This window comes from Cyprinus carpio, chromosome A16 (assembly GCF_018340385.1).
Source record: "Cyprinus carpio isolate SPL01 chromosome A16, ASM1834038v1, whole genome shotgun sequence".
Classification (NCBI taxonomy): domain Eukaryota; kingdom Metazoa; phylum Chordata; class Actinopteri; order Cypriniformes; family Cyprinidae; genus Cyprinus; species Cyprinus carpio.
The window spans coordinates 16,476,691-16,496,849 of NC_056587.1; the positions used below are offsets into that span (position 1 = coordinate 16,476,691).

At 36.6% G+C, this 20,159-nt stretch overlaps 1 protein-coding gene across 6 annotated transcripts in view; it reads right to left on the reverse strand.

Moving 5' to 3' along the window:
* The window catches only part of LOC109105379 (RNA-binding motif, single-stranded-interacting protein 3), a 146,454-nt gene that overhangs the window by 68,302 nt on the left and 57,993 nt on the right, over window positions 1-20,159 (reverse strand). For 3 of the 6 annotated variants that reach the window (XM_042772964.1, XM_042772962.1, XM_042772960.1), the window contains 2 exons: window positions 18,842-18,933; window positions 8,970-8,999 (listed from right to left, as the gene is read on the reverse strand). In XM_042772964.1, coding sequence (XP_042628898.1) covers window positions 8,970-8,999; window positions 18,842-18,933 — 122 coding nt within the window. The remainder of the gene's footprint in view (window positions 1-8,969; window positions 9,000-18,841; window positions 18,934-20,159) is intronic. The other 3 variants (XM_042772963.1, XM_042772961.1, XM_042772965.1) reach the window with 1 other exon arrangement.

Sequence of the window (20,159 nt, forward strand, 5' to 3'; positions counted from 1 at the left end):
ATCGCCACAAGACCAAGACTGATTTATTACCATGACTTTCCCCACAATGTCGACACAGAAGGGACAATACAGGGACAATTGCTCTGGAAGAGAGGCTGGAACAAGAGCTAATGTGGCTCAGAGGAATATTTCATGCCTTAAAGGGTTAGTTCACCCAAAAATGAAAATATATCTATAATCATTCACTCACTGTAATTGTGCTGTTCCAAATCTAATGACAGTCTCAAGTTACTGCTTGCTTATATTATATGGAAGTCAGTGAAATGCAATGAAAGCAAATGATAACTGAGGCTTTCAGTCCTTCTGTGTTTCAAATGAATATAGGAAGGAAGGAAGGAAATAAAAGAAAAAGAAAAAGAAAAAGAAAAAGAAAAAGAAAAAGAAAAAGAAAAAGAAAAAGAAAAAGAAAAAGAAAAAGAAAAAGAAAATAAATGGCCATCTTCCTATAAGGATCGAACTATCCACCTTCCAGATCTCAGGACTGAGTGGATGACACCACCCTTTCACATTGATTTGAGCATGCTGATCACTTTTTTTCTTCTTCCTCTATCCCTTTGTGTCAGTTTGTCCATCTCAGTCCTCACTCTTTGATCAATGGCTCTAGCTTCTTCCCGTAAATCCTCCCACCGTCATCCAATCAGCACAGCCGGGCCTGACGTCTCCACAAAATACCTTTTCCTCAACACTCCACAGATTATCCCAATCAAATGAAAGAGAAGAACACTCCTGTGGCCCATCTGTGCAGTTACACTAATCTGTCTGCTTTCAGTCAGGGACTCTGTGGTTGATGACTAAACAGAAGCGGACGTTTGTTGCCATTTTACTCTTGATGAAAGCCTGTTATTACCAGAGGCATTATAGAGCCGGTGGTGTTGAAGCGTCTCTGCTTTCGTCTTCACTCGCCGTGGCCTCTTCATCTTGATTGGGATAAAGGGTAGACTATTGAGCTCTGGAGAAATGAACCTCCTTTTCTTTATCACACTTACACACACACTTGACAACAAATAGACGCTTACAATCTTGCAAGAGATGTTTTCTCTACATTTTGACAAGAGTGCTCTGATATTTCTCAATTATTGTAGGACTGATAGAGTGGAATGTTTTTTTTTTTTTTTTTTGGATAAGCTACACACACACAAACCTGCCCACACACACATTGTGTACCACTGTGCCACATGGAGGCTTATCTGTCATGACCTCGGATTTAGTGGCAATAGAAAATGATAAAGGATAGGACAGGCACTCTGAGAGGCAGTGAGGGATCACACTGATGCCACTGAACCATGTCACCAGTGGCAACACACACACTGGCGAGTGATCAAATAGGCAGTGCTAAAAAATGTTGACACTTACAGCTCTTACTGTGAAGACTGAGGGAGAAAATGGCACGGAGAGAAGAGATTACATGGAAAAAAAATGAGAGAGCGACGGCCTGTATCTTATCTTGAACGTAGGGCTATTTTTCACAATACATTTAAAGCTCAATCCAGGCATTAGATTTTATGCTCAACTGACAATACAAATGATTTATAAAATAATTGAAAATAAAATAATTTTGAGTTGCCCTTTAATAAAAAAAAATTGTTGTTAAAGCCAAATCAATAGTATTTGTAGCATAATGGTGATTATCATGTTGATTAAACATTAAAATACTTGCAGTTTAGCAAGCATAGCTACAGTACAATATGCATATAGTATATAACGCACGCAAGGCTGCTGGCCCAGATGGCATTCCTGGATGTGTGCTTAGGGCATGTGCAGAGCAGCTTGCAGGGGTCTTCACAGACATTTTCAACCTGTCCCTCATCCAAGCAACTGTGCCAACATGCTTTAAGTCCACATCCATTTTGCCAGTGCCAAAACACTCCTCCCCGACGTGCCTAAATGACTACTGCCCCGTAGCACTCACACCTATCGTTATGAAGTGCTTTGAGCGACTGGTCCTAGCACACCTCAAGTACACCCTCCAACCAAAAACGGACCCACACCAATTTGCCTACCATAGCAATAGGAGCACAGAGGATGCAGTATGCACAGTACTGCACTCGGTACTCACACACTTGGACAATAACAACACATATGCACGGATGTTGTTTGTTGACTTCAGCTCAGCATTTAACACTGTCATTCCCTCCAAGCTGACCACAAAACTTGGAGACCTGGACATTAACAACTCCCTATGCAAATGGATTATGGTATTTCTGACCAACAGAACTCAGCATGTTAGGTCAGGCCACACCTGCTCCACCACCATCACACTCAACACCGGCATACCACAGGGCTGTGTGCTGAGCCCATTCCTCTACTCCCTCTACACCCACAACTGCAAGTCTGTGCATTGATCCAACTCCATCATTAAGTTTGCAGATGACACCACAGTGATTGGCCTCATCAGAGACAATGATGAGACTGCCTACAGGGAGGAGGTTCAGCACCTGGCTGCATGATGCACTGACAACAACCTGCTCCTTAACACCAGTAAGAAAATGAGCTCATTGTGGACTTCAGGAAGAAGAAAGGAAGCATGCATGACTCCTTCCACATTAACAGTATGGTTGTTGAATTTGTCTTCAGCTTCAAGTTCCTGGGAACCGAGAACATCCTGACCAGTTGTATCACAGTCTGGTATGTGAACTGCTCAGTTGCTGACAGCAAGGCACTGCAGAGGGTGTTGAAAACTGCCCAACGCATCACAGGAACACCACTTCATGCTATTGAGAACATCCAGAGAAAACACTGTCTACGTACGTTGAGCTCACAGCATTCTTAAGGACTCCTCTCACCCTGACCATTGACTGTTTAACCTCCGGCCCTCCGGGAGGCACTTCAGGAGCCTCTGGACAAGGACCAACAGACTCAGGAACAGCTTTTTCCTAACAGCTGTCCCTCTGACGACCCCCCCCCCCCCCCACACACACACACCCCACTACACACTCCTCACCACTACATCTTGTTTACAACAACAACAACACCAACAACAAAAACAGTTACACTTGTTACTACTTGTTATTGTTATTGTACTACTGTCTGTTCATTCATACAGAATACTGAATAATCCATTTGCACACTGGAATATTTTTCTATGCACTTTTTTAATGTTCATTGCACTAGTGTAAATTATGTTCATATGTTCATAGTTTCTGCTTATAGTGTACATACACTTATTACACAATACATCTGTATAGTATGTTCATAGTACACCTATCTGTATATCATGCTGATAGTATTTAAAAATCTGTAAATTATGTCCATAGTACTGCCTTATCTGTATATTATTGTACATTTGTAACATATTGTAGACACTGTATATCCTGTACTTACTGCTTATTGCACTTCTGGTTAGATGCTAACTGCATTTCCTTGCCTTGTACCTTACATGTGCAATGGCAATAAAGTTGAATCTAATCTAATCTAAAATATCCAATTTAACATGTGTTTTGTCATGACATAGTAATGGCTAAAACCTTTAAATGGCCATAAAAAATTATGATAAACTGCTTTGCAGCTCAAATAATTGGTAATGCTTTACAAAAAGGTCCCATTAACATTAACAATGAGCAATATATTTTGTTACAGTATTAATCAATCTTTGTTAATGTTAGTTATTGTGATTTTAGTAATGTATTAGTAATTGGTGAAATTAACATTAACTAAGATTCATAAATGCTTTAGAAATATTTTTCATTGTTAATGTTAACTTATGTAGTTAAAGTTAACAAATGAAACCTTATTGTAAAGTGCAAGTGCTTTTATAAAATTATAAGCTTTACATTTCTGGTTTTAATTCCTCCAAAAATCCATTCCATTCTAAGTGGCTCACCATAACCTTAAGTTTTGCTCTTTAGTGATAATCAACATTATGTCACAAATGCTGCTGATTTAGAATATTTCTTTACATAAAACTAGTGTGGTAGAATCACTTACTCACCTTGTCTATATAAAGTTATATTCAACTTTGTCATGACAACTTCTTTTGGTAAAGCTTGTAAACCCGATAACTTTTACACATTGTCTGCACAAGGATACCCAGAAGGCAGGTGACATAACTTCCTTGTTTACATGGAGCTCAGCAAGCGGCTTGCCAGACTGTTGTCTCGAAACAGCAGAAGAGCATAAACATCTCCTTCCTGTTGTCTGCATACGTTCCAAATGTCTGATGTTGAAATCCAGCCAGAAACAGTATAAATAAAAGCTGTCTGCTACATCTTTACCCGAGACCAGGTGTGTGACAACACAACTAACTTTTTTTTTTTTTTCATAAAATGTTAAAGTATTGAAAAATGTTAAATCATATTATTTTTTTTAGGAATGTTACAATCATTCATTTTTAAAAGCCAGGTCAAATCACCACATTATTTTAGAAAATAATATATAGAAAGGCCAATGTGGCCATTATTCACAGATGAAAAAAGATCTGTGCCTTGCTTAATCTGAGCAGTTTATTCTAGCAAGGCATGGGAAAGTGCTTAACTGCTACAGCTCATTTAACACACTGCCAAAACTTAATTAAAAATCCAAAAAAAAAAAAAAAAAAAGAGAGAGAGAGACATTCTAATGGGGAATTTAGTCACAATATTAGACGCAAACAAATAATGTAACAAATCAGATGGCCGTTACATTACAGTCCCATTTTCACGTACAAGGGTATTTAAGAGCCTTAATGTGTTGAATTTATTTGTTAATACAGTGAGACTTACTCCAGTAGAGCATTACACTACGGACATAATGTCCATAGCTGAACGATCTAATGTTTGCTCTGTCATAAACACACAGACTCTCAACACACACACACTGAGCTTATGTGAGCCAAAGCCTGTAATATTGCCCAACATAGCCTATCACGCCTCAAGACTTGCCAAGACCGTGAAACAGTGAGCTCATCTATACTGTGTCCAAGAGCACCATTTGCCCTGTGGTAATGTCTACAACTAGTGGTGTGTAAAGGAACCAATATATAACAAGCCCTTTGTGTACTATGCATATGTTTGTGTGTTTAATTGGTGTTTTTGGTCAATCAATCATAAAAGGATCTTCATCTTAATGATTAGTTAAAAAAAAAAAAATGAAAATGATGGCATAATTTGCTCACCATCATGTCATTCAAAAAATGTATGACTTTCTTTTTTACATGGAACACAAAAGAAGATATAAGGCCAAGTGTTGTTGCACCATTCAGAACTGAAAATCTCTTTTAAATTCTAATTCAGTTCCTGCATTTGAATTGAGAATTTGAATAGCAAACAGGGTCAACTTTGAATTAAAACGGAAGGAAACAGAATTAAATCACACATCTGCAATTTTTTTTCAAAGCAAAATTTTATTGATAAAAAGTTGTCTGGATATAATAATGGATAGAATGATACAAAAATAGATCGAATGATAGATAGAATGATAGAACGAACAAATGAGACATAGGCAGCTAGATAAAACCTTAAGACATAAGACAGTGTCCATTGACTTCCATGGTATTTTTTTCCATACTATAGAGTAGACAATGGGTACTGTACCGTCAACTGCAGTCTTAAAAATGTCTTCATTTGTGTTTAACAGAAGAAACAAAATCATATAGGCTTGGAAATGTAAAGGATGAAGTTTTGGGTGAACTCTCCCTTTAATTTAAATCCACACTCTTGAATAAGCCAATTCTTTAGTTCTCAATTTTACACAACCCTGGGGCATATTCAAACTTTAAAATCACTGGTTCTTGGATGTCATGCAACTGATCGCAACCTGCCAAGTAGTAATATGCAAAGATGTAAATGACATTAAAACGTTATGTGCTTTTCTGTAAAACTGAAGAGTTTCTTTCAGCTTTCAATCGAACACATAAAATCAGTATGTTGTAATTAGCATGGAGTGCAGTATATCTGTAGAATAGTACAATGGAGGCAGCACAGTTCTGTGTATTACATTATCAAACAGTTTTGGATGGATCAGTTGCACTTACAGTTCTATGATGCATCACAAATGGTTCTCCAGCGTTCTGTCAGGCCGTAACTATACTGTAGTTAACTGGCGAGCGCTTCAGTGAGCTCATATCTGCCTGACATTACAACAGCAGCTGCAGCTTAAGTCTCTGTGGTCATCTTTACTTGACATCTGGGTCCAAGACAGCTGTGTTTTGGCACGTATAGAGCCCGTTCTGACGTAGTTGCCCATACCGCGCCCATGACGGCTGGGTCAGTGCCACAGTGTTCTTGGCTGAGATTTTCGGAGCATATCCTCTCAGACTTCATCATTCCTACTATCCATCAATCATTTACTCATATCAAAATGATCAGCATCATCTGTGCCTCAGGTTCTTAAACCCCTGTGTTGTTTTTGCATATATGAGAGCTAGATCAAATGTAAAGAGAGGCATTAATCACTCATCGCTGGCCTTCTTGCAGCTGGCCTGCTCATCCAGCGGGAGATTTTTATGAATTATATAACTTTGATTTATTGCATGTCAAGAAATCAGGTCTATTGTTTGTATGTTTTAAATTCTTTTACAGCTCAAGAACAGGTCAACATTAGTTTCTCTTGTGCTGTACATCCCTCAGGCGAGCATTGCAGACAGCAAGATTTTTTTGAGAGGTGGAGTGAGAGGAAGTGAGGATCATTCATTTGTCTTTGTTTAGAGTGAGCTGCTCTTTGGAGCCAATCGATTTTGAATCCCGGCTAAGATTCTGCTCTAGCGCTGGCATAGACCGAGGAAAGGCTTGCACGCACCGACGAGGGTAAGAAACATGTGACGCACACACAGATGCTGGCCGTATTTCTGAGTTAGCTCATCAAAGCAGACATTTACATGAGATGTCCAGTGCTCTCACTGTCTGAGCAACAGACAGGAAGTAGGGTCAATCTGGTTATGTGACACAGTCAAATCTTCCAGACTACTCAGGAACTCCCTTCTCTTGCATTCTCTCTTACTCAGTCTGTTTCTTTCTCTAACTCTGTCTTTTCAGCCCAAGGAACATGCTGTTCTGCCAGTAGCAGCTGTTTGCACAACTCAATCCCATATGGAATGATAACCACTCATGGTGCTCCAACGCCTTTGCCTTCCTTTAGTCCCTTCAAACAAAGTCCACACGATGAAGCTAACAGAAAGCCTCAGGGTGTGTTTAGGAAGACATGTGCAATGATGATGAAAAGTGGACCAATCACAAGGTCATTGTGACACTGGATCATGTAGTGTGTGTTTACACATGTGCCAAAATATTACTCACATCGAGTAAGCCTAACATATCTCATCCACTTTATAGTTTAATAGTCTTGTGTATTAAATATAAATCAGTCTTATTTACATCATATTCTCTATACAAATTAAAATATAATTAAATATAAATAATAAAGGATTAACATTAATGTTAATATGCAATTTAAATATTAAGTAAGAATTAAAAATATAAGATATAACTAAAAATAATTTGAAAACTGAACAAAGACACTTTGATTCTGCTGCAAAACATATAAATAATATAAATACCTTTTTATATAAAAAGGGAAAAACATTATGCTTAATTTTTCTAATGTATTACATTATATATTATATCATAAATATTTTTAATAACATAAAACAGAAAAAATAGACTTTTTATTAAAAATTAAAAAGGATGAAATTTGTAATGCTTCATAATATACAGTATATATCATACAGTATATTACATATCATGTTACATCATAAACATCATAAATATATTTAATAACATGAAACTGATATATATTTAAAAAATAATTAATATTTAAAATATAAATTTAAATGATTTTGTATATTGCATAAATGCACTTTGACTATGCCAGTAAAAATTAAACTAAGCCACCAAAACATATGAAAATTAAAAAAAAAAAAAAACTAAACTTAACAAAAACAACAACAACAACAAAAAACCTAAACTTAAAGCTAGTCTCGAAAGTAAATTTGCAATCCTTTTCAAACTAAGGGAAAAAAAAAATATCTGTGTGACAAACATCTGATAATTCTCACATCCCAAGCAGCGCTTGAAAATCAACTATTAAGCAGATGGAGTTTTATAAGAGTGTTGAAGGAAGTGGAAGATTTATTCGCTGTGGAAATGACAGTCAGATCGAGTTCCCATGAGAACCACACGTCTCCATAATGGACGAGAACATCAGCGGCCATATCAGCTGTTAGTACAACTCACTGCCCGAGATGGCGGAGATATGTAGACAGATCTCAGACACTATAGTGAGGAATAACAACAGCGCTGGAGTGAAACGGGGCTGCATGTGTATGACAGGGACAGAGGAGACACGGCAGCATCCGGATGTGTCTGTCTGTGTGCTTTCCTCTCTCTCTCTCTGTCTCTCAAATCCTTTCATTTGTGATGGTGTTTCAAGTGCTAATATTTGTGATGGTGTTTCTAGTACAAACAGCTGGAGGGATGTGTTTCCTGTTTGATCAGTGGTATGGATGGAGCACAGCCGTCTGAGTTCTGGCGAATGGTTTGAAGCATGTGTACTACACCTTTCCTCTGGTCTTTGTGTGCCTCATCTAGATAATAGAGCTTGCATGCACATGCATCTTGAAAATGCACATTAGCATCATTATAAACAACAACAACTGCAACTCCTTGAGCGCTCAGCTTTCTTTTCGCTTTCTGTCTGGAGCCCAGCCCTCCAGCTCCTGAGTGCTCCCACTAAAAGCCCCTTTCCTTCCTCACACAGCTGCTAATGCACGGATAATGAGATTGGTGAGAGGCTGACAGAGGCTCAGAGATACTAACATTCTGACTACATCACCCATAATTCAATTGGGCCAGCTTGGCCGTATTCCTTTTGTTTGCGTGCAGACATTTTTAAGGCCACACCACTCCCACATCCTCCTACTCATTTCTGGCTGTGTTTGGACTGGAATACTACCATACGGGGCGTCATGCAGCTATTTATTTATTTTTTTAAGGGGAACCAGTCTCAGTTCTGGCCAAATTTGTGCTTTAAATTAAAAGAAAAGCATTTTAACAACTTACAGCATTGTATACTTCACTTGTCTTGAAAATCTGAAAAAAAGCACATTCCGCCGTCAGTGTAAATGGGCTAAATGATACCATACTACTCTCTGCACACTACTTCTTCGATTTATTATTTGATCTCAAAAACAAATGCAAAATCAGGTGAAGGGTACACATGTATCCTTTACAGATGAAGCAATCCCAGAATGCATTAGAAGGTGAAAGACCGAATTACAGAAAAGCTGATTATAAATATACTTAAATTTCATTCAAAGCATTGCTAAAAGTATTTAAATCTAATTAGAAAGATTTTTTAGCCAATACTGTATTTTTATGTATTTAATGTACACTTCTGTTCAAATGTTTGGACTTTTAAGAGAAATTAATAGTTTTATTCAACAAGTATGCATTTAATTGATGAAAGGAGACACTAAAGACTTCAATTATTTCTATTTCAGCTTTTCCATCACAGGAATAAATTGAATTTTAAAATATATTAAAACAGAAAACCATTATTTTAAATAGTAATAATATTTCACAATGTTTATACTGTACTTTTGATAAAATAAATGCAGTCTTTGTAAACAAAAGAACCTAAATATGCAACAGCAAGGTCTTATGACAATATACCATGTTTATCATTGCATAACTTGCAGAGTTTCACTTATTAATTTTTTTGAATAGCCTGTATACAGTATATATTCTCAGTATTCAGTTCACAGTATTCCAACTCAAAAAAGCTGGTAAATAACACATAAAAAAATACTATTGAGTACAACAAAGTAGAAACCACAAACATTAGATATATTTGGATAGATCATTATGGTTTAATAATAAAATGAGAAAAAAAGGATAAAAATAAAAACAATTGAAACAGTCGCCAGTCAAAATCCCAGATAACCCCTTATAAGTGAGTAAAGCTTTGAATTACAAAACCCCGAGAACAAGACACTGGCAACAGCCCTTCATGGCTCAATTTCATTTTGGACTCTACTTACATGCCTGTTTTTTTTTTTCTAAATGCAGTATGATAGGCAAAAGGAAGGTGCATTATGTTATACAAATCATCTGTGAGTGAAAGGGAGTGAGAAGCCACCATTTTATATAACCAGAATGCGCCTGGTGCTTATTGCTTCCCGAGCCCATTTCATTGTGTCGCAATAGATCTCGTTTATGCTTTCGCTGTCCTGTGTTCTGCTTTGTCCATTACTTTCCCTGGCGAGACAACTACACAAAAACAAGGCATCTGTTTTCAATCACTGTGGGCCCACACCAAAACCGAACGGCAACAACACAACACACACCACACACAGAGACGGTGAGCCAATGGAGAGGGAAACACACTTCACAGAACATTTAGGAAATGGGAATTTGATGTCAATGGTGGAAGACAAAGAGCAATCACATCTTTCCTTTCTCTTTCTTCCCCCACTCTTTCCAGCCCCGAAATAAGAAGAATAAACTTGAAGCAATGGTGGTTGGATTTTTAAACACGACATGGTGTTGGATTTCAGTGGTTTGCCTTTATTATACATAAAGTATGTACAATTTGGGAGACAAGGAACATTATACAGTATTTCTCATCTCGTCAGTTTTTGACCTGGCTGAGTGACTTGAACTAAGAGCAATTAGGAACAGTAAGGAAGTTATGTGCTATGCTTTGTTAAGCAACTACAAAAGGTAGTTCGCTTGTATAAAGACTTCTTCTTTGTCTTTGGCTTAGTGTTCTACATCCCCTGAGAATGGTGAATGCTAACAAATAAAAAAGCATTCCCAAAGCAAACTAAATAAACAGTATTAACTCAGAACTGATTTTAGAGCATCAATATGTATCATATGATCAAATGCAATAATAAATGAAAGACTTTATATTCTACGCATTTTTAAAACACAAGCATCATCACAACTACTGCTCATATATGTAGAGTAAGGGTTGTTTCCTTAAGTACTATTTTTTTTAAGTACTAACATGAATGATACCTTAAATCTTGCAGCTTTTCAAGGAGATGTGTGATTTTACTTTTCTTAGCCATCAAACTTACAATTTTCACCTGGCAAATTAATGAAAAAATAGACAAAAAACATTGAAGGAGAGTTTAATACTAAGCCCTTGAGGCTCGTCTAACTTTTAACCACCTATAAACCTAAATGTGTATGTGTATATATATTAGGGCATATATATATATATATATATATATATATATATATATATATATATATATACACACACACACATATATATATATATATATATATATATATATATATAAATATAAATATATATATACACACACACACAAAAAACACACACACACACAAAGCTTTATAATGGCAGTGGGTAATGTAGTGATCCAGATTTTGAAGAAAAATAAACTGTGTCCATCCTTCATAAAAGTGCTCCACACGGCTCCAGGGATTTAATAAAGGTTTTTAATAAGTGATGCGCTTGTATAAGAAAAATATCCACATTTACAACGTTATACATTTTAATCTCTAGCTTCTGATAACTGGTACACGAGAGAGTGACAGCGGATGACGTAAGATGTAGGCGTAGCATAAGCTCTGGTGAGAATATGCTAGTCTCATGAGAACCAGTTGTTTACAGCAAAGGAAAAACTCCAACCTCTCTGCTTATATTGAAATATTTTCTATATATCTGCACTTTTGAGTCTGTCACTTCCGTGTTCGTCACCGCGTTTGCCTACGTCCCACGTCATCCGCTGGACATCACTATTTTGTGTACGCGCATACGACAGTTAGCGTAAGCTAGAGTTTAGTTTATAAAGTTGGAAATATGGATATTTTTCTTATACAAACCATCACTTCACTTCAGGAGGTCTTAATTAACCCTCCAGAGCCATGTGGAGCACTTTTATGGTGGATGGACTCTGCCACTGGCATTATAAATCTTGGAAGGGCCAGGATATTTTTTATACAACTTCGATTGTATTCGTCTGAAAGAATAAAGTCATACACACCTTGAATGGCTTGAGGATGAGTAAATCATGTGGTAATTTAAATTTTTGGGTGAACTATGCCTTTAATTAGTTATGGGAAAAAAATGTGTTAAAATTATTAACGCAATTTAACACTCCTGCCCACATACCTACTTGTATTTCATAAGATGAATGTGTTCCATTTGAACACATTTTCCACGTCCATTTCTATTTGATTCGCTGTGCAGAACAATCAGTGTATGCCATCAAAGTACCACGATTCAAAATACGGAGCTGCCTGCTCTTTAGCAATTTCAGTGTTTATTTTCCATACTGTAAATATAATCCTGCTGTACCTAAATTGATTTCATTTTAATGTTTGTGTTTTTATTTTATAATTCATCAGTTATTAAAAAAATCATGAAAATTATTATTATTATTAATATTATTATTATTATTATTATTAAGACAGAACACACCAGCAACCCCCACAATACCTTAGCAACCTAACTGTAACACCCAGCAACCACCCTGGCATCATGGTGGTGTTTTTCCCTGGGCAAGCACCACTTATTCTTTTCAAAAAAGAATAAAAATCTTGTTTAATATAGTCGTTGGATGAAAAAGAAAACTTTGGAAAAAAATGGATTCAGGCAATTCAGCTAAAGTAGTGGGCTCCAAGGTTTCCTAACACTCAGGCTAGACATAAATTGGTCTGTGTGTGTGTGTGTATGTGTGTGTGGAAGACCTGTCAGTCACCCAGCAGTAGGAATCTTTGCGACAGGTGCAGCTCAGACTCCCACAGCGTAATTCACGTCTGGGCTTCAGGTGTGATGGGGACTGGCAAACAAGTACACACACACACACACATACACACTCTAATTACCAACATGACCTTGGTTAGGTTATTACGAGTACTTTCTACTGCAGGGAACGCTTTTCTGTGCAACTTTTCAGGACAAATGAAAAGGATGGAAAGGCACTCTTCTATAAGGAGCAATTATTCACCCTCATTTAGCGCTACTGGAATGCCATGACATGCGCAAAATTGAGAACGGAGAAGAATGAGAGCATTTTCCACACTTCCCCTTGAATGTTACCCTGAGGGAATTTTTCCGCTTCCTGCTATACGGCTATATTAAAAACAAAACCATTTTTAAACATGAGAATGTGCTTCAAGAAAGCAATGCTACTAAGTCATGAAGGTAATACAATTACAGTTTGCAAAGACATGTAAATACACACTTGTGCACACAATGCAAATCTCAACGCAGACATAAAAGGAAAAGACCTTCATTTGCGCGCACACTCACAACCTCACAACCTCACAATATTATATGAGTGTTCACACTTATTCAGACGGCCCAGAGAAAGAAATCATAATGGAAGCCAAAGGTGCAGCAAAACCTGTAATATTACCACTTTGCTGCTGCTCACAAAAAGCCAAGGACCAACTGGACTTACACACACATGTTCAGACAGACTAGTTTAATCCAGCAGTTACATAATGTAATGCTAATGAGGACATTCAAACATGTCTGGCCATCTAAAGCTGTTAAATTACAGAAATATGAGTATGGTATCAATAAAAGATTACTAACATTACATTTCAAAATGCTAATGGCTAACGTTTCAAGTATTGATATGACTCAAGTTTTGGCTCATTTTTATAGCCTCATCACACAACACCTCAAGTCTATTCTTGAATTTACATATTCAAAGCTCTGATGCTGGCCTTCAGGATAACCGCTGAAACAGCACTCCTATGTTCCCTGCCGTTCACGGCAGTCAGTTCCATCACAACAAGGTACAAACCTGTTTTCCAAAACCTTCACTCTCTCCATTTTTCTTTGGAAAAAAGAGCTGCCAAACTTAATCCACTGGGTCCATTACAATCTTAAAAAAATGTCAAAAAAATTACAAGATCATTTGCTTAAACTAAGGAAAGGAAAGGACGTGTGGTCAAATACAGTATGGTGTCCCATACTTGGAATCTGTGCTTTGAATTAAACCCATTTAAGTGCACACACACAGCAGTGAGTAGTGAACAAATAAGCACACACACACACACACACACACACACCAGAAACAGTGGGCAGCCAATGCTAATCTTTTTGTTCACCCTTTCCTTTGTATGATAAATTACTAATCAAGACCCTAAGAGACGGAATGTCTGTGAGGATGGTATATTATTTTCATAATGATTATTTATTTTCATAATTAACTGTTCATTATGGATTTTTGGAACTTTCTCGGTCAAATTTGAATATGAAATCACAGACATTCTCTGTTTTTAAGAGAATTTCATCCTTTCCAAACTCTGCTATCCACATACAAAAATAACAAAAACAACACAGACTTCTGGTATCCAGGTGCAATCTGTCTAAATGACAAAGTAGGCCGCACAATGTCTTTGATCTTTTCTTTTAATTTCTTTTCTTTCATTTGTTCCTTGTCTATCACGCAAAGAAGAAATTTCAGAAAACAATACGACACACCAATAGCATTCAAACAAAGAGCCCTCAAACGGAGACTCTGAGAACATTTGACATTTTACATGATGATTCTATTCCATTCGCCATCGTAGAAAGATTCTGGCAAAAATTAGTTTACACAGGGTGGAAACTCAAAACCAAAGTCCTCTCTTTGAAAATACACACACACACACACACACACACACACACACACACACACACACACACACACACACACACACACACACACACACACACACACACACACACACACACACACACACAAACAAGCATCACCAGCAGGCATGTGGGTACACAAAGAGTGTGTGGAGATGTTCAGATGTGAAGGACATGTCTGCAGGCAACTAATACACACATGCACACATTCTCTACTTCTCCCTTGTTCTGATTATACAGTTAACGTACTGCCTCATAAATAACTAATCTCCTTACAATTACAGTATTCCATACTAGCACCTCATTATAGCATCATAATTATAGCGCATTCCTGCCAAACAAATTCCCTGCTTGATGCAAACTAGTTTTGTGTGTTTAAACGTGTAACAGTAACAGACACAATAAGATTGTCAGAGCAGGACAAGCACAAAAAACAAGAACACAAAGGACTGGAAGTTTGAATACCATCCACATAATGAGGTTATGAAATAATAATTGGTTATCCAAAATAAATAAATATCTTAAAAGCCCACAGTAACTCGACAAATGTTCATTGAACTGAGTTCTAACATCAGACACACACACACACACACACACACACACACACACACACACACACACACACACATGTTTCTTTTTGTGAAAAGTGGGGACATCCCATAGGCGTAATGGTTTTTAATATTATACAAACTGTATATTCTATCGCACTACACCAACTCTACACCTAACCCTACCCCTTACAGGAAATTTTGTGCATTTTAACTTTCTCAAAAAAACTTATTCTGTATGGTTTATAAGTGTTTTGAAAAATGGGGACAAGGGTTATGTACTCATAAGTCACCCTCTCCTTGTAATACCTGTGTCATACCCATGTCATTATACAAAGTTGTGTCCTGATATGTCACAAAAACAAACACACACACACACACACACACACACACACACACACACACACACACACACACACACACACACACATACTTACATATATACTGTATATGGAGCTGTGTTTCTTACATTAGCATATACAATTTCAATTCACATCACTCTATGGCATTCATGCGTATGTTTCTGTCCAATAAATACTTCAACACTTAAGTATTCTACTCTGAGGTACATTTCATCGTGAAATATTACAATTGCAATTCTCTCTGAATATCTAAAGCTGAACATGAACCCTAGATGGATTTGTTTGCATCTTTGCATCTTGTATTCTCATAAATATGTCCTTTCATATACTCTACAACATATTTTGACCCACAATCTAAACTGTATGTCTACCATGTAGACATTCTTCACAATAAGCAACAACCACCACAGGAGAAGCTTGATACACTGGTGAAATAAGTTTAAGAGGTTAGTTTTGTAGCTCACAGGCACTGTTAATGTGAGAGAAATCTTAATGTAAACAGGTTTAATAGGGCAGAGGGAAACTCTTCGATTGTGCTCCTGTTTAATTTGATGAGCTTTAAGTCAGGCGATTTAGTTATTTTAATTGCCTTTCTCTCATTGTTAAAAAGACGTATGTGGCCGTTTTCAACAGTGTAAATTCTTCTGAATAACAGTTTATGTTTCTTCCAACCAGGAAGGACTCAACTGTTCTCTGTTCCTCTTGAATTCCACTAAAAACATCACAAAACAATTTCAAATTTTATTTGAAATAACTTTGGATGATTAGATTACACAGCTATTTCCTACCTGGTCTCATGGCATAAACGTACCTGGGTGCACTTTTTAGCGAGATGCGAAATACGTTCCAAAAAGTACATATCACTGCAGTTTCCAAAAGTAATGAACAGTAGAGGCAGTAAAACTCTGACACCTTTTATTGGCGATTTCAGCAAAATTCTTATTCAGACGGAGAAAGTAAATTGTGTACACACACACATATATATATATATACTGTATATATAACAAACCACTTGCCAATAGTGCAGTAAAAACTTGTTTTATAGAAAAACTAAATGTTTCAAATGTATTTTGTTTAAAGTATTTTTAGATATGTTTGACTAGACTTGATGACTCATTTATGTCAATAGTTTGGCAATAGCATACATTTTTTTAAAGGGGTGCTATTATGCTTTTTCACTTTTTCAACTTTAGTTAGCCTGTAATGTTGCTGTTTGAGCATAAAAAAATGTGCAAAGTTACAAAGCTCAAAGTCCAATTCAAAAGGAGATATTTTATTTAACAGAAATCACTTTTCAAAAACTACAACGAACGACTCGTTTGGACTACAACACATATTTTCCGGGATTTGTGATATCACAAAGATCGACGAATGGGATGAGACCTGGTTGAGCTGCACTACAGACGGCAACAAGTGTTATCTCTATGTCGGAGACAGGCTAGTGTTCCCAAGGCAGATGAGCTTAGAGTGGTTACAATCATCCGGGTTTAAATCTCGGTCAAATTGATTTGATTTTGATGCAATATTTACACTAAAGCTCACAGCAGGCAGATATGATAGGGGGCATGACATTTCCCGACCAGGCGCCGAGTGCTGTCAATCACAACACACACTGGCCCAGCTAACCAATCACAACGCAGACTGGCGCAGCTTACCAATCACAGCGCATTTCGTATTTCAGAAGACGGGCCTTCATTTGATGCAGGAACTTTTCCAGCTGCTCATGCCAGACTGGGGAGAGAGGTGTTGTAATAATGTAAAATACGTGCAAAATATGTTTTTCGAGCAACCTAGTATGTCAGCCTGTTCTAGTACACCCCAAAACAAAATCAAGACTTTGTAAAAGAGCATAATAGGACCCCTTTAAGTTAACAACACAACACCCTTGAAAGCACATAAATACACTACAATTTGGGGTTGGTAAGATTTTTTATGTTTATGAAAGAAGTCACTTATACTCACAAAAGCTGCATTTATTTAATAAAAAAAAAAAAAATCTAGAAAAACTTTATTATTATTTCAGTCTCAAATAACTGTTTTCTATTTTATATATTTTTTATGTAATTCATTCCTGTGATTTCAGTTTTAATCAGCTACAGTATTACTCCTGTCTTCAGTATCGCATAAATCTTTCAGAAATCATTCTAATATCATATTAATTTGCTGATTTGGTGCTCAAGAAACATTTCTTATTATTATAAATGTTGAAAATCAGATGTGCTGCTTAATTTATTTATTTATTTATTTATTTATTTGGTGTTTGTGGTGTTTATTTAAAAAAAAAAAGTTGCGATAAATAGGATTCCAAAAGAACAGAATTTATTTGAAATAGAAATCATATAATTTAATGTGTCTTTGCTGAGTAATAAGGCACATTTCTTTCCAAACTAATAAATAAATCTTACTGTCATACACCAGTATGGTAGTGTAAATTAAATACATAAAATACAATATTGGGTAAAATATTCAGTTTCTAATTAGATTTAACTACTTATTCTTGATATTGAATGAAATTTAAATATATCTTTATAGTTAACATTTCATTAATCAATATTTTTAGTACATTCTAATGCATTCCAGGACTGCCTCATCTGTGAATGATTTCAGCCCATGAAATAAAGTTTCTTAGAAGGTAGTAGTTCACTAAGTTTTGGAACAGAGCGTCTGAAGGCCTCCGAATTGATTAAATGCTCTTCTTACCAATTAGATACAGTTTGGAAAACAGCTTAAGTCATAAGGCTGAGAGCAATGTCCAAGGTTCAATGCAAGTTAAGCTCAATCAACATAAATGTGTTGAACTAACTTTGAATTTTGCATTTACTACAAAAAACTAAGGTCGAAGTTATTTTCTGTGGTAATCAACATTATACAACAAAGGCTGTCAATTGAGCTTAATTTAAATGGTAAATTCTATAACTCAGACCACAGAAAACATGCAAGGATGAGTGAAAACACAGTCTTTCTCTCTCACTCCCCGCCTCCCTCTCCTCCTCTCTGTAAGATGACCTGCCTGTTTCATACGAGCCCTGCTGAGTTGCAGATAGCTCTGACAGGCATGCATTTAAATGGGATTTCAGATACACAAACCATCTGCATCCTGACAGCCTGCAAGCTTATGAATATTAGAGGACAGATGCTTTAAACAACTGTGCGTGAGCCTGAATGCACACACTGGACATCGAGCTACATGAGTCCATTTCTACCACTTCCAGATAATCATACATATACAACCTCCACAGATGTTTACCACTACAGCCGCCGTCATCACATCTTCCCTATAATCATTACCACCCTCAGGAACACCATAATTAGAAATAGCAGCAACTTTCCCAATATCCTCATTCATTTCTGAAAAAAAAAAAAAAAAAAAACAGGTTTTAAAGCCTAGCTTACCTTTGCCATCTGTGCCTGCACACCACTGGCCTTCAGGGATGCTACAGCTTTCTGTGCCGCCGCCGGACTGTCGAAATCCACAAAGCCATATCCTACACACATATGTACAGAGTGAGAGTGATATAAAAGTTATTTATACACATTATAACACACATATCAGAGTTTTTGCCAAAAACCGAAGAATTCTTTATCGGACATCAATCAGACATTATCAGACACATTTATCAGATTTAAAATGCAAGGGTCAAAACAAGACCGCTCCGTTGTTTGTCTTATCATACAGATGGTGGCGACTGCATGTTTGAGCACAGCCGCTTGTGTCTGTGTGTGGGTTTGTGTGTGCGCTTGGGGAGACAGGAAACGGCCATTTTGTTCAAGGCTCATGCTTGTCAACTATTTCCTCAGGAACAGGACAGAGAAGGATTCAGCCTGACCTCACCCCTGCTGGGAAATCCAGCTTAAAATTCAGCCAAAAATGAACATTCTGTAATTATTTACCTTATTTCAATCCAGTGGAACTCTTTCTTGGAATGCTAAAGGAGCATTTTTGACAGAAAAACTATAATTCATGCACTATATTCCAAGTCTTCAAAGTCATACGACAGCTTGGTGTGATGAACATCAAAAGCTGTACATTAATATAGAAAGGTAATTAAACGGTTCTAATGCACATCAGCATTAAGAAAGACCATGGTCTCTGTGTGCTTTTTTTTGTTGTTGTTTTTTTTTTAATCAATGTAGAATTTCTATATTTCTGTGTGTGAAAAAAAAAAAAAAAAAAAATGTATTGTATTTTGCTGTTTTGCTTTACAATGCTTTTATGCCTTTTGTGTGGCTTAACAGTAACACAGAATAGTGCACACAATATCGGATTTGAATCAGCCCTGTCTGACCGATACCCAATCCAGAAAAAGAATAGCAGTATCGGATCAGCGCATCCCTAATCACAAGTATTATGGACTACTTTGATGATGCTTTTTGAAGCATGCAATTTCTAATTACATGAGAGAAAAAAAAATGTTCCATAGAAGTTATATACAGGTTTGAAATAATTTTTTGTAATATATATATTTTTTTTTTTACTAATCCTTTTGGCAGGTTCCAGAGTGTACTTGGAAAGATTTCAGTTTTGTTTTGATTGAAACAAACAGAGAACTTGACCTTAAAGTAAAAATAGTACGGCTGTCAAAAGACTTTATATATTATAATTATATAATTATAATAGGGGCCCAATAGGGGGCCTTTAAATTAATTTGAAGTTTTTAAATTAATTAATTATTATTAATAAGTTAATGATAATATCTTGATGAATTGTGGT